The 16,399-nt window shown below is 37.4% G+C and overlaps 1 protein-coding gene and 1 long non-coding RNA gene across 2 annotated transcripts; both read right to left on the bottom strand.

Moving 5' to 3' along the window:
- Positions 1-8,590: 8,590 nt before the first annotated feature.
- Positions 8,591-9,124, bottom strand: LOC145614445 (uncharacterized). Its single transcript, XR_014107105.1, has 3 exons — positions 8,982-9,124; positions 8,777-8,880; positions 8,591-8,664 (listed from the first exon to the last, which is right to left on the bottom strand). It is a non-coding gene; the product is annotated as an uncharacterized LOC145614445 (long non-coding RNA).
- A 102-nt stretch (positions 9,125-9,226) lies between these two features.
- Positions 9,227-10,009, bottom strand: LOC145625173 (uncharacterized). Its single transcript, XM_081678248.1, has 3 exons — positions 9,684-10,009; positions 9,446-9,577; positions 9,227-9,318 (listed from the first exon to the last, which is right to left on the bottom strand). The coding sequence occupies exons 1-3, from the start codon at positions 10,007-10,009 to the stop codon at positions 9,309-9,311; spliced, it is 468 nt and encodes a 155-aa protein (XP_081534374.1). The 3' UTR covers positions 9,227-9,308.
- Positions 10,010-16,399: the final 6,390 nt, after the last annotated feature.

Genomic DNA, 16,399 nt, shown 5'->3' on the forward strand with positions numbered 1-16,399 from the left:
AAAAATATAAATTTGATATATTAAGATTGACTTATGGGAACTTATTAGACCTTATAGTAAATTTTTAGACCTTATTGAAACTTAATAAACCTTATTGAACTTATTGGAACTTAGAGTGTATTATATTCACTTGATATTCACTTATAAAAACATATCCTAACTTAACAGAACTTAATTATCAGAGTTTAATTAAACTTATATGAACTTATTAAACCTGTTAAAACTTACTTTAATTGTTATTTGTACTTGAATAACCCTTATCAAAATTTTATTATCATAAATTTATATTTCCTGAACTGAACTTAGCTAAATTTATTAGCTAGGTATAATGAAACTTGGTAGAACTTATTGAAACGTATCTGCACTTTTTCAAATTAATTTGAACTTATTAAATCTAAAACGTATATTTTCAAGGTGAAGAGAACAAGCCTTCAATCTATCCACAAATGACTAATAATAAAAGAGAGTCCTTTAAATGAGGGGGGACTCAATTAACCTAAGAGATTAACATTCTACACACTACTCATAAGAGCATTATCAAAATTATTAAAAATGGAGATATAAATGTCCACATAGTATTCATAAAAGCTTTTCCAAACTTCTTTAAAGACAGAAATATGGAATTAAAGGTATTCAGATCAAATGTATTGTACTTTTTGAATACCATGCAAAATTAATATGTAATAAAATATTTTAAAAATAAGTGCAAAAGTCAAAATGATACACATATATTGTGAAACAAAAATAAGCTACCTCTGTTACATGTTATGTGCAAGTTTGGAATATTTTATATCTTACAAATAATACTCAAAAGTTGCACATAATATGTAACAGAGGTGGTATTATGGAGTAACTTATTAAGTACCAAACATATTGACGTCAATTGTGTGATGTCTTAAAGGTGCGTATTATTCGAGTAGGTTTTATTCTATATGAGAAGAATTATTATTAATGATGATAGTGGCAAATAAATTAACAAAAACAAATTAAGTATCCATTTCCATTAGCTTTATATAGATGCTTTTACACGTACAATAGAAGAATATGGATTCTATTTCCCACTCTTTTCCTTATAATATCCGATTATCCGAGTTAAATTGTACCTCGGCCGAGTTATGATCCGAGTTAATGAGAATCTCCCTTTTATTATCGTCCTTTAGTTTTTGGGATGATAGTAGTTTAACCAATTTGACCTATGTTGAGAGTTCTTTTGCAAATTAAAGATTATACCCTTGTCACAAAGTTAATGGAAGTTTAGGTTATAATAACCATTAATTTTATTAATTAATAAATTAATTAATTAGTGTAATGATGGTGCTAATTGTATATTTGCTGTACAAGGAGACAAAAGTTACTAAAGACATGGGAATGGGTCTCCCTTCTCTAATGCCATCCATTTTAGATTATTTTATTTTATTTATATTTTATAATATAAAGTTGGCGAGGATTCCATAGCATATATATATATATTTTATTTATATTTTGCCCAATTGAATTGAAGTATAGTACTCGTACTAGTTTATTGTTTAAGGTTAAGAGAAAATTTTTGTGAATCAAAAAATTAAATAAAAATTAGTAATAAAGATAAAATAAAATTGAAAGATAAAAGCAAAAAATGTGTGTGTGTGATGCATATTTGGCGTTTTGCAATTTGTCAAAGTTGATAGTGTCATCAAGCATATCTAAGGCTCTTAAATACAACCTTTTTGGATTACGACTCGGCGCGCTAGATAAAGTATAATTTAATAATTTTCAATAGTTTTTGACAATTATAGGAATTTGAGAGTTCTATTAGCTCATCCCATTAGTACTAATTACGTAATTAGAGTACAAAAATTGTCGTCATAAACTACCTTTTTCTGTTTGTTTGAAGAGTTGTCATATATTACATACTCCCTAAATAATTATTAAAAGACTATTTGTAGTCGTGGAATTGTGCCTAAGAAAAATTAAAAGAAATGATGTATTCTGTTTCACACATGATTATAATTGGTAGAGAATTAGCTTTTAAAAAAGGAGCAACAATTCGGGACAAATAGAGTCATCGACAAATCTTTTATAAAAATTTATAAACTATTTTGTATATGGGTCTAACCATTAGACAATCAAAAGAGACATTCCAAATTGACATGACACATGCATATAATAGGTTCCCCTTATAAATCCATGAGATATATGCATGATTCAAAATAGTCAATTAAAATTAGGAATGAAAAATGGAAAGGGCCAAACAGCCCCGTTCCTAGAAATTTATGGGCCCTAGGTATAATGTAAGGGCCCCTTACGTAAATAATTTTTTTACACGCAATAGCTTTAAATATAAGACAATGAAAATAACTTAAATTATTTGAATAGTAAGTCTCCATACACAATACTGGAGTAATAACTTTTCATAATATTTCAATAATTGAATAAATATGAAACGGTGTAATTGAAAAGATTAATATTTTGAAGCAGATACTCACAGAAATTGGAAGATTAGAAGAAGAAGAGGTTATATTGCATAGTTATCTCCACCTAATTGATATCTAAGTAATCTAATGTTAATTTCTAACTAAATGCATTAATTATCATTTTTAAAAGTAACTTATTTATTAAAGAGTAAAAACTACAGTTTAAATTCTACAGCTATGCAAACTGATTTTTTTTTTTTTTTGAATTTTTGGGCCCCTTTCTGGCGTGGGCCCTAGGCGGTCGCACTCGAGGCCTACCCCTCCGGGTCGGCCCTGGGCCAAATGATTAATGGCACAATCTACCCATTAAACAACCTCCATGTTGTTACAATATGACACAATGCTTTTCCCCTTCTTTTTAGGCTCTGTTCCGATTTACTAAAAATAATTGAATTGAACTGATAAGACCTAAACTAATTGAACTAAGGGCCTGTTCACATTTACTGAACTGAATTGACCTGAACTGAACTGAACTGAACTGAACTGATTGGAGCTAAACTGAACTGAACTGAGCTAAACTGATTGGAGCTGAACTAAGATGAAAGGAATGTTTTATGAGAGAGGGAAATTAGGAGTTGAACTGAACTAATTGGAGCTGAACTGAACTGATTGGAGTTGAACTGAACTGAAATTAAGTAAATATGAAATGGCCCTGATTGGGGCTGAACTGAACTGAACCGAACTGATTGGAGCTGAATTGCACTGAATTGAAGTATTTGACTATGGATTAATGATTTTTAACTATCGATTAGTAATGATATTAATCCACTAATAATTATGAAAAATAAAATGGAGTTCAAAATTAAATCACTATTATTATTATGGAAAAATTGCTCCCATTAATCTGAACTTTGCCTCGTCCACCCAAATTAATCCCAACTTTCGTTTATTATCTATTACTCCCAACTTTAGGGGGTTTAATTTCTATTGCACCCAACAGGTCATCCAACCTGATGTAGCAGGTTACCTAGACACGTGTCAACATGTGATAGGTCCAAAAAAATTTAAAAAAAAGGAAAAAAAAATAAAAACAAAAATTAAAAAAAAAAAACTACCTAACCCAGCCACCACCCCCCATTCCCGGAAAACACTCCATCACCACCCCCACCCTGCTGGAAATTCGCGCCCACCCCCGAAAACCCCTTCCTCGCTGCCGGAAACCGCCGCCCAGCCACCCCTTCCCTTCCCCCACCCCCGAAAACCCCTCCCTAGTAGCCAGCCACCCTCAAAAACCCCTCCCTAGCAGCCCAACCAACCTCAAAAACCCCTCATCCCCCTCGCAAACCCCTCCCCAGCAACCCAGCCACCCTCGAAAACCCCTCCCCAATAGCCCAGCCATGAAATCGGCCACAAAATCGGCCTCAATCGGTCGAAATCGGCGAAGTTCAGCCACGAAATCGGCCACAAACGGCCGAAATCGGCCGAATTAGGGTATTCAGCCCCAACATCGGCCGTTTTTGGCCATTTGTGCCCATTTTCGGCCATCAGTGGCGGTGCTGTGGTGTGCGTTGGTGGTGTTCGTGTGGTGGTGGATGTGGTGTTCGTGTGGTGGGGCAGCTGCTGCTTAGTTTTAAATTTTTTTTTTACATTTTTTTATTTTCTCTATTTTTCTCAACCAATTACATATTGACACGTGTGCAAAAAAAATAATTCACAAATGTTTACCTGATTTACCGGTTGCAAGTCATTTGGGTGCAATAAAAATTAATACCCCCTAAAGTTGGGAGTGATAGATAATGAACGAAAGTTGGGATTAATTTGGGCGGACGAGGCAAAATTCAAATTAATGGGAGCAATTTTTCGTATTATTATTATTATTATTATTATTATTATTATTATTATTATTATTATTATTATTATTATTATTTCAAAATAAAATGATATTATTATCATTATTGTCGTTGTTGTTGTAATATATACTAAAAATTATTAAACCTGGCTTTAATAATTATCATTAATAGTATCATTAGATATAAGTAAACTTAATAAAATCGGCCCAAAGGCATGCCTAAACTAAATTGTCATTGACAATATCATTAACTAAATCATATAAAACAAATAAATTAGCAAAAGAACTGAACTGATTGGAGCCGAACTGAACTAAACTGAATAGAAACTGAACAGAACATGCCTTTAATATCTACTCAAACCATTTACTACTCATTGGTCTAATTTTAGGGTTATTTTTTCTTTTTGTATATTATGTTATATAAGTCAAGGCAGAAGAAGTACTAAAGGAGGTTAGTTATGTATATACAAATACATAACATGGCATTGTTGTAAATAAAAGGCAACAATTGTTGTAACGGGTATGCAATTTGGAGGGAAAATATAATTGTATAGTAAAATTTGTAACGGTGTGGGGACACTAAGTGGAATAAAAAAATATTGCAAGTAAACCCCACCATCTTTTTGTCTGACTTCTTGAGCAAGAGTATTCCCCACCAGAATCTTCCATTAATCCCCACCAGAAACTTACTCTTGATCTCCAAATTCGCGACAAGGCAGGGGTCCTCAATTTTGGGGAACCTGCCATAATTTCAGCTGAAGTACTTCTTCAATTTGGATGAATTGGAAGAGGTAGATGGAGTATCTGGAAACAACTGAGGACCTTGAAAAGTACCATGGTGGTGAGGATGGGGTTAGCGTAGATGATGTCGTCCATCGTGCCGGAGTAGTTGAAGATGAAGTCGGTGATTCTTGCGCTGCAGCGTTGGAGGCTTTGTTAAATCAGGTAAGTTAGTTGAGGAATTTGTTTGAAATTAGGGTATTTTAAATTCGTAGGATAATTAAGGTGTTAAATTGTAAATTTTCCTTTTTCTTGATTTAAATTATGTAAATAGTGTGTTAAAATATGTGGGTATGTTATTTATTTAAGCTGGGCTGCTATTGATTTTGGTGGAATTAGTTTTTGATTTATTTTTGTTTTTCAGTTTGTTGTAGTATGATTCTCATTGGATTTTGTTGTTGTAGAGTGTTATTTTAATTTTTTTCTTAAAGATGATTCGTGGTATGATTGTTATATAATTGTATTGTTGGTGTTTTTTTAATTTGTAATGAAGTTTCATATTGGACAATGTAGTATATATCAAGGTTATTGATTTGTGTGGGAATTGTTGTTTATTATGTTCGAATAGAATATTGGTAAATAGATGTTTTAAATTGGTAAAATTGGGTAAGATTGTTGATTGTTGTGTGAATTGTGTGCTTTAGTTTGTTGTTGGGGAGGAGTCTTTTAGGACTCCAAAGAAAGGTAAGAGCAATGTCTTACTTAGTGTTGAGATTGAAGAGCCGATGGAATTGGAGTTGGATGTTCCTCTCCCGCCTCCTGCTGTAGGAATGTTGTTTGGTTCAATGCTAGAGGTCGATGAATACTTTCGTAGTTATGGCCAGCAACAGGGCTTTGGGGTTGTAAGGGCTAGTGGGGCTAAGTCTGGAAAAGGAGATAAGCGTAATTGTAGGTGGACTTGTGAATGCTTTGGTAGGCCCGTAAGAAAGAGGAAAAAGCCTGAACCAAGGTTGGTTTATGATGCTCAAATCAGTGATGGGGATGAAGACATGTGTCCTAAACACAAGTCGAAGAAATGTGATTGCACTGTTTTCTTATATGCTAAGGTGAATAAGTCAGGCAAATGGGTTATTGATAAAGTTCATCTGACACATGTTGGGCATAATCCCAATCCTGGGAAATCAAAAAATATTGGTAAGTTTCGGAAGAAATTTTTGGTGGATAACCCTCATCTTGTGCGGCAGCTGTTTGTTGAACGGAAGGCTGGGGTACCTGTGGCAAATATATACAGGAATATGGCAAGGCAGAGGAATGGGTTGGAGGATATGCCGTTTGAGCAGAAGGATTTACATGATGAAGTTGCAAAGCAGAAGAAACTTGTGTTTGAGCAGGGAGATGCTAAAGTTATGTTTGACTACTTTAAGCGGATGGTGGAGGACAATGACAAATTCTTTCATACATATCGAGTTGATGAAGAAGGTAGGTTGAAAGATGTTCTATGGGTTGATGCAAGAAGTAGGGCGTCGTATGAGAATTTGGTGACGTTGTTGTGTTTGATTCTACCTACTTGACTAATGAATATAAGCTTCCTTTTTGTAACTTTGTTGGTGTCAACCACCATGGGCAGACCATTCTACTTGGTTGTGCTCTTGTTAGTCGGGAGACAACCGAGACTTTTGAATGGGTATTTTCAAGTTGGCTTAGATGTATGGGTGACAAAGCTCCAATTGGGATTCTAACTGACCAAGATCAGGCAATGAGGAAGGCTTTGAAGGCGGTTATGAAGGGTACGACGCATAGATGGTGTATTTGGCACATTCTCAACAAGTTCGGTCAGAAGTTAGGCAAGCGTGTTTTCTACCCTGAGTTGAAGGTGGGACTGCACCAAGCGGTATATGACAGCCTTGACTGTGAGGAATTTGAACAACGATGGCCAGAGGTTGTTAAGAAGTATGAAGCTGATGATGATGAGTGGCTGGCAGGTACGGTTTTTCAGAAGTTTAACAGATCACGTTCTCCTTTTTTGTTGATGATGATTAGTAGATGGTGTATTTTGCTTGATTTCTGTTTTTTGGGAATTTATTCTTCATTCTGGGTAATGAATTTGGCTGATGTGTTGTATTTTTTGCTGGTCATAATTTTTTGGTTTATCGTACTATTTTTCTTCTTGTGATATATGTAGTAATGTACGTTATTTTGTAATTTACTTTGGCTGATCCTTCTCATTGTTTAATTTTGAGTGGTTGTCTGGGTACCATGTTAGGCTTGTTTGAAGATAGGGCTATGTGGGTTCCAGCTTTTGTGAAACATTTGTTCTGGGCAGGGATGAAAACGACTCAGAGGGTCGAAAGTATTCATAGTTTTTTTGATGGGTATTTGAGCAGACACACGTTGTTACATGAATTTGTCGAGAGGTATGAAGAAGCGCTCTCAGTAAGAGCAAAAACAGAAAAGAAGACTGATGACAACAATGCTAGATATGTGAGGAAGACCTGCACTGATTTCCCTGCTGAGCTTATCTTCCAGAAGATTTACACGGATGCTAAATTCAAAGAAGTTCAACATGAATGCACTCGTATGATGTATGTCAGTGTCATTGAGAGGAGACAGGTTTCTGATCATGTTATTGAGCATGTTATTGAGGATAGAGTTTGGTACAAGCCCCAAAACTCTAGGAAAGAGATACCGTCCAAGCGTAAGCGGAGGTACGTGGTTACTTTTGATAGTGGAAGTTTACTCACTTATACTACATTGTTCATATTTTTCGTAAATAAAATCCTGGAATATGCCATTTTTTTTCCTTATTTTGAAAGCATTACCTAGTAACATGCATACCCTGTAGTTAAAATATGAAAATCCATAATCCTTAAAGGGTGGCTTGTGCGCAGGAGTGCTAGGGTTACATCGATGTTCAATTAAGCCTTCAGAATGATGGCGATAATAGACATGAAGGTCTCACCGTCCCTTAGAAGCATCAAAACTAAGAACCCCTTCGTTAGCCGTCCAATTGCCATTTGCACCTCACATTTACGTTGTGAATTAATAAACTGCATTTCAATGGAGTTATATGTTCGGAAGTTGAAATTCCACATTTGACACATATTTAGCAAAATAAGTATGATAATTTGAATAACTAAGGGCTACGATCAATAAAATAGCCGTCATTCCTATTCAGCTACTACAATCCACCTAAAACCAATACAGTCACATACATAAGTGCAGATGATGCGCAAAATATACCTACACTACGTGCATTGAAAGACTATGTTGCTGCAACTAAATTAATATTCACCAAAATAAGAGGGGTTTAACACAAAATAATAACATCACCCCAATAGTTAGCAGTCATTAACACCAAAAAGACATTGTTTTCTCAAATCAGCAAGTTGTATGAGACCCTGTCCTTCTAGGGCCGCGACGTCCCTTTGGAAGGATATCAGTCTCCAAGTTTCCCCTGACTTCATTGAAATCGCTGTTAACATCTTCTAGAAACAAGTTCTTCCGCACCTTTGCCATTGTTTCCTGCATAGGAAACAAAGTTCAAATACTCACTCAATTTTTATCTCAATACACCAAACAGCTCCATACAATCCAAGTCAACAACGTACTCAAACCAATACAAGACTCACCAGGTGCAACTTCGCCTCAAAGCCTTTGGCACAATGTTTAACACTTGCAAGCATAAGGGCACCACAAGAACACCTAATGAAGAATAACAATAAGTGCATCAAATAAGTCAGAGATGACCTCCTTTTCATGGTCCAATACACATTAACAGAAAAAAAACACTTTAAAGAAAAGGAAAAACACGAACGTGTCAGTTTATTGCACCGGAAACACCATCCTTAACCAAGTCTCTATAGTTCCAGCCATCCACAATGGGTTACTTATCTGGAGCATCTCCTCCAACGCCTTCAACTACAACAACAACCACATTAAATACACAATCAAGACACAAAGTTTAGCAATTTAAGTATGAAATACTTAGTTTCAGTGGACATGGTAAAATGGAAGCTTACCAACAACTCTACGATTGCATCATGTGTCGAGAATGGGTCCTCGTACATAGAGTCAATCATCCAAATCCTTTGTGATTTTAATTCCAAAGCAAGACAAAACCAGTGTTCTGCATTCTTTTCCGACACCAAAACCGGGACAAATACCTTATTTTTTTAAAAAACAAAAGATACAATATATTACCGGGTCTGCATTCCTCAAACAAACCATAAAGATAAAAAAGTCAAACAAAATTTGAGGACATACGGTATGAATTTGATCTAGAGGAAGACTAAGGACTTTCTTGCAGTATTTTTTCCCAAGACATTTGGGCTCGTCTTTCCCAAGCATTACAAAATGCTACACAACATAATCACAAATTTTAAAAGATTGTTCACAGACATTAAATGACCTATTTAATTGTCAAAGACGACTCACAGCATATGAAGGATCTAACAGAATCCTTTTCAAAGAATACTGGGCTGACCAAGTTTTGGTGTAGAGTACAGATGCCATCCTCACATATTGGTCGCCAACCCTTGCCCTTGGCGAAACCACACGATAACAATCCCGTTGTGTAGCATCAATCCCATCACATTCAATAAGGGATGGGCCCGACCTGCACAATAAAAGAGAGCCAATATAAATCACGACGGACACCAAAATAGAATAACAAACCAAAGTACACTAAATCGAGGAAAAAAAGATCAATCAATTGCACGTACGCATTTTCATTCTTCAAATCTTTCCAGGTTTTGACAAATTCCACAAGCCTCTTCTCGAACAAACCATTGAGGTTTCGGACAGCACTCCTGGGCTTGTCCCTCACTAAAGAATTAGCTGAGGTTTGTGGATCAGTTCCTGTCGACGGTTTGGATTCTCCATTCCCAGTTGCATTCTCTTTTTGTTCCCTCTGGAAAGGATTCTCTGTTTTTCCAGTTGGGAACATGTTATCCATAGACAGGCCGTTATCATTCAGAGGACCGGTACTCCCAGTACCCATGTTTCCACCAAACTCATCAAAATTTCTGCCCATACCCATGCCAGTCATCTTGGACACAAAAGAACTAAAAGTTTTTTCAATCACTTTTTCAACAAGGATCTCAAGCTTCGGGGTGAACTGTGTAATAATCTACAAACACAATGGTTTAACAACAACTGGAACTAACTCTTACATTCTGCATAAAAAAAAAAAGTAAATTTACCTTGTCAACCACATCACTCATCATAGCATTCATCTACTACGTGTCACCCACTAATGAACCATTCCTTCCCAGACAATCAGCATCCCTTGTTACAAGGGGATGCTCCTCACCATAGGCTATATCATATGCCTTCAAACATAAACAACCAAATACTAAAATCAGAATACACAACACATACATCATTACCACAACTTCCCAATACATGAATGCTGCACTTACCAGTAACTTCCCGTACTCGTCACGAGTAATCTTGTCTTCCATAAGAGCTGCCCTTATCTCGAACGAATTCCATACCGTCACCCTTGGGAACACTCCCCATTTCACAGGTTTACGGTGCAAGTGATCTAGATAAAAAATCTGTAGGGACACCAAGTTACAAAACAATTAATACAAATCAAACAGTGAAACACAACAAAGGACAACATTAAACAAAAAAAGGGTGGGACTCTCACCATCACAAACAATAAGCTACCTCCACAACCGAATCTAAACCCGTCCCTCATAAACTTTGACTGGAAACGGCGGGCTGTGTCACAAAGCCAGTCCATGGTGAAACTACACCAATCATACTCAGAAGCATGGCTCGCCACAGTTACACAAGGAATTAGGGAGGAAGCCAAATTTGAGGAATTGGTTGTGGTGCATAGTAATTTGCCGAGAACCACAATAAAAAAAGCCACCATGAACTCCTCCTCATCATTCTCTGTAAGCAACGGCACAGGCTTGTGATCAGTCCTCAATGGACACAACACACTCGAAGCAGCTTTCAAAGATATCGTCTCCTTCTTCGGTCCCGTCCCATATGCATCATACATAGACTTCACCAACATAATCTTTTCTTCATCTTCACCAATATCCATTGGCACGGGTTTCGAACCCATAGGAATCCCAAGAACAGACCTCACTTGCTTTGGACCCATCGACAGAATTTCACCTTCCCCAAATACCATGGTTGCATCTTCGCGAACCCTAGCCATAAGCCAATAGCAGAACTGCCTTGGTATATTCTTCATATCTAACTCTAACAACGCACCAAACCCCATACTCCTTACTAACTCTTTCCGCTTCAAATCAAACACGGAAACTGAAGCACCAAACCCCCCTCCCTTCACGGCCGGCGCCCAAACGCCCTCCCCGGCGCCGGCGAACCAATTTCGCCCCACCCCCTTTCCCCCCTAAACCACCACCCAAAAAAGCCAGAAACCCCCCAAATCGAAACCCTAGATTGGTGGTGGGGCGAAATTGGTTCGCCGGCGCCGGCGCCGGGGAGGGCGTTTGGGCGCCGGCCGTGAAGGGAGGGGGGTTTTTCGAGGTGGGGGATGGGTTTAAGGGTAGGGGAAACGGAGGGAGAAGGGGCTGGGGGTAGGGGAGGGGGTGTCGGAGGGTGGGGGCTGCCCTCGCCGGCGAAAATGGACCACCGGCGCAGGGTCTGGGGGTGGTGGCGGTGGTGGCCGGTGGTCAGCCGTTGGGGGTGGGGTGGGTCTTGGGTGGTTGGGGTAATATTTTTTTTATTTTTTTTCCATTTTTAAAGTTTTTTTTATTTATTTTTAAAGTTTTTTTTAATAATTAATTAATTAATATTACAACAACCAATTAGAGGCTGCCACGTGGCATATTAGTCATTAATGACTAACGGTGTTAACCGCCGTTAGTCATTATGGGCATTTGATGACATTTTTCTTAAACTCAGGAGTATTTGGTGAATTTGAAAGTTTTGATGGGTATTTGGTGAATAAAAAAATAACTCAGGGGCATTTGATGAAATTTTCGTTCATTTAAATATGTGGCATGTCTTCATAATATCGATTTTATTAAAATTTTACAAGTAAGATATTAAAGATCTTATTTAGGTCAAGTTTTACATTAGGCATTGCATGAAATACAAATGAGAGGATTCAAAAAAAATGAATGGTGCAAATAGTGCAATCCAACAAAACACACTACAACAAAATAAAGCAAAGGTAACAGTGCAAAACCGTTGCCTAGTATAAAAAAAAGTGTTGCTTTATAGCTAAGGCAACACATATGAGGTGTAGTATATACCCCCGTTGTCTATTCATAAGGCAACACATTTTTATTCAAAGGCAACAATTTTAAAAGCCAAGGTAAAATAATACATAAGACAACACTTTTACAAAGACAACAAATGAAAAATGTTGCCATCTAAGGAGACTTCAAAAATGTTTCTAAATGTTGCAACTCCCAAGCATTTAGTAGTTGGTAGGGCTCGAACTTGTGACCTCGAAGTCACAAGGTGAGTTGCCCACCAACTCCACCAATATATATAACACTCGCCATAAAAGCAAAATCTTAAATTATGTTGTGTTTTTAATACAAATGTTGTCGTAGATGGCAACATAGATATTAATGTTACATTTTCAAACAATAGTTTTGTTATTGTTATCTTTTCATGCAACAATTATTATGTTTGTTGTCTTATACAAGAAAAAAGGTAACACTTTAAGCGACTGTTGCCTTATATAGTCTAGAGTAACACTCTTTTTTTTTTTTTTTTTTTTTTTTTTTTTTTGTTACTTTAGTTCAAGGTAACAAATAAATATTGTTGCGTTATATTATTAAGAGTAATATTTCTGTAAGTGATGCAATCTTAAGTGTTGCCTATTCTTATTTTTTTTGTAGTGACATTTAACCTTTTAATAATCCCAAAAATACATAAGAATTGCAAACAATCTAAGTGGGGGCTTAAACATTTACATAGTATAAACATAAAACTAATTGTTAGATGACCACTTAAGTCATACAAATATATTATTTATGGGACCTTAATCGATTGTCCAAATATATTTTTAGGCGTAGTTCCAATCAACGATCATAAATAAATTATCATAGGTGATCATGTTATTGTAACTACATTCTTTTATCCAAGTAGAATACCAACAATTGAACTGCATCAAATCATCAAGCTATGACCTTTTAGAGGATGAGCAATATATAGATGCAATAGGAGTCATTAAACCACCTTTATTTGCTAACCATCACGAGTACATCCTAAATCCTTATAGTAATGGACTATGTCACTAGGTGGCCTGGATAGAGGTCCAAGCTTTCTAGAAATTAGATGAAAAAGCAGTAATCCGGCCCGTTTTTGATGAATCTATCATAGTAGATCAAGCGACTATGTGTTAGAAATGTTTAGCGGAAGTAGTAGTGGGTTATTGGTTTTATTATTTGGTGAATTGGAAATGAAGTATTGAAGTCAATGATGATGATGTAAATAATGTGTTTGTATTGCATGGGAATGAATTACATTGTATGGCTACACCTACTCCTATTTATAGTAACTAATGTCGGTTATAATTCCATCGACTTACCTCAACAATTTACTTCTACATGTTTCTATTTTTATCTAGATAAATCTAGGTGCTAGTCTTTTATCTAGGTCCTTCTAACAACTAGATATTTATGCTAGATTTTTTCTAACAAGACAATTCAAGAATTTTCTAGATTATTATACTTGTTTTCAACACTCCCCCTTAATCAGAAAAATCTTGAACACCGAGTTGTCTTCGGAAATGGAGGAATTTATCTGTCAGTAATGCCTTGGTGAATATATCTGCGAGCTGCTCTCTGGTCTTGCAGAATTGTAGTTTGATCTCCTGTTTCTTGACCAGTTCTCGAATAAAGTGATGTCGTATCTCGATATGCTTCGTGCGACTATGAAAGACTGGATTCCTTGTCATGGCAATAGCTGACATATTGTCACAATGGATGGTTGTTGGATCTTCAGTGTCTTGTCGTAGATCTTGAAGAATTCTCCTTAGCCAGACTGCTTCACATGCTGCACTTGTGGCCGATATGTATTTTGCTTCTGATTATGATAGTGCCACCGTTGCCTGTTTCTTTGATGACCAGGAAACGGACGTCGATCCTATCTAGAACACGTATCCACTCGTACTTCTTCGATCATCAATGCTTCCAGCCCAGTCGATGTTTGTGTAGCATGTGAGCTTGTAGCCGATCTCGGACTCGTACGTTATTCCATGGCTCTTCGTCCCTTTGATATACCTGAGAATCCTTTTTACTGCTGCAAGATGTGTCTTGCTAGGTTCGCTCATGAACCTAGAGACAATGCTGACTGCATGTACTATGTCGGGCCTTGTGTTTGTGAGATAGATGAGAGATCTGACCATGCTACGATAGAGTGATGCATCTACTTTCTCCTTTCCATCATATTTGGAGAGCTTCTCATTCGTAGCCATTGGTGTCGCCATTGGCTTGCAATCTCTCATGTTGAAATTTTTGAGCATATCTTCAACATATTTCTCTTGTGAGAGAAAAATTCTTCCTGGACTTTGCTTGACTTGCATGCCAAGGAAGTATTTCATAGCTCCAAGGTCGATCATCTCATATTTCGACATCATTGCTTTCTTGAAATCTTCGATCATTTTTGAGTTGGTGCCCATGTAGATAAGATCATCTACATAAAGGCACAAGATGAGAAAATCATGTGGCCCTTAGGCCTTGATGTAGAGTGATGTCTCACTTGGGCTTTTTATAAACCCATTTTGAATAAGATAGCCATCAATATTGCTATTCCATGCACCAGGAGCCTGCTTGAGCCCATATAGTGCCTTTCGAAGACGATACACCTTTTCTTCCTTGCCTTCGATGACATATCCTTGCGGTTGCTCAACATATACTTCTTCTTTTAGCTCGCCATTAAGAAAAGCAGATTTGGCATCTAATTGAAAAACTTGTAATTTAAGTTGAGTTACGAGTGCAAGGTCTGACCTGATCGTCTCCATTCGAACAATTGGAGCATATGTCTCGTTGAAATCAACTCCAGGTTGTTGTGAATAGCCTTTTGCAACTAGGCGAGCCTTGTATTTTTGAATGGAGCCATCTTCATTGTACTTGATCTTGTAGACCCATTTGAGGCCAATTATTTCTTTGTCTCGAGGCTTTTCAACAAGATCCCTTGTGCGGTTCTTCTCGATCATCTTGATTTCTTCATTCACAACGTCGATCCATTTTTCTTCTTACGCTGCCTCTTGGAAGCCTTGTGGTTCGCTGGTGATGAGGGCCATGATAGCATGATTGCACTAATATTTTTCCAAGTAGGCTGGAGGACGCCTGGGTCGTTGTGATCGTCGAACTTCTTGTGTTGGACTTGATTCTGGCGTTGTGCTTGAGCTTGATGGTGACCTTGGGCTGCTCTATAGTGATCTTGGGCTGCTTGGTGTTGATCTTGGGCTGCTTGGGCCTTCACCTTCATCTTGGCTTGAAGATGGAATGACTGTTGCAGGAACTTCTAGATCTTGAACTTCTGGATTGCTGTCGTTCCATTGCCATTGTGCTCCTTCGTTGAATATGACATCTCTGGAGATGATTAACTCCTTGGATTCGGGCTGATAGAGACGATATCCTTTTGACTGTATCCAATGAAGATACATTTTTCTCCTTTTCCGTCTAGCTTATCCCGATTCTCCTTCGGGACGTGGGCATATGCAATGCACCCGAAAACTTTGAGGTGCTCAACTCTTGGCTTTCGTTTGTGCCAAGCTTCGTATGGCGTCATGCTTCTTATTGCTTTCGTGGGAGATCTGTTCAGGATGTAAATAGCTGTGCGGACAGCTTCTGCCCAAAAATGTTTAGGCAGATTTTTTCCTTGCATCATACTCCGAGCCATTTCAGCAATTGTCCTGTTTCCCCTTTCTGCAACACCATTTTGTTGTGGTGTACGTCTGACTGTGAGCTCCTTTTTGATGCCGTGCTCTTTGCAGAATTTGTTGAATTCATTGCTTGTGAATTCTCCCCCACGATCGGTTCTTAGAACCTTTATTGAATGCCCACTTTGTTTTTCTGTGAGGGCTTTAAATTGCATGAAGTGGGATAGTGCTTCTGCTTTTTTTTCTACAAGAAATATACCCACATCATGCGTGAAAAATCATCAACAATATAATCAACAGAAAGTATCCTTTTCCGCCAAAAGACGGATTCTTGGTAGGACCCCATACATCAGCATGGACAAGCTCTAATGGAGCTCTAGCCCTCCAAGATGAGGTTGGGAATGGTAATCTGTGCATTTTTCCATAGATACAACCCTCACAATTTTTCTTTGGAAAAATTGCCCGCAATAATCCGACCTTTTGGCCGTCCGCCGAAAATAATCCCACCTATGGATTATTTTTAAATAATCTCACCTTTATACCCACTCCGCTATAAATGGTCCCATTTTACTTGGAACCGGTTGAGCAGGTAATTTTTTTTTTTTA

This window comes from Chenopodium album, chromosome 3 (assembly GCF_948465745.1).
Source record: "Chenopodium album chromosome 3, dcCheAlbu1.1, whole genome shotgun sequence".
Lineage (NCBI taxonomy): Eukaryota > Viridiplantae > Streptophyta > Magnoliopsida > Caryophyllales > Amaranthaceae > Chenopodium > Chenopodium album.

Coding starts and splice junctions, on each gene's coding strand:
- LOC145625173 (XM_081678248.1), bottom strand. CDS start 10,009: ATGACTGGCATGGGTATGGGCAGAAATTTTGATGAGTTTGGTGGAAAC. Junction 9,578..9,683: donor GATTTGAAGAATGAAAATGC/GTACGTGCAATT, acceptor TTTATTGTGCAG/GTCGGGCCCATCCCTTATTG.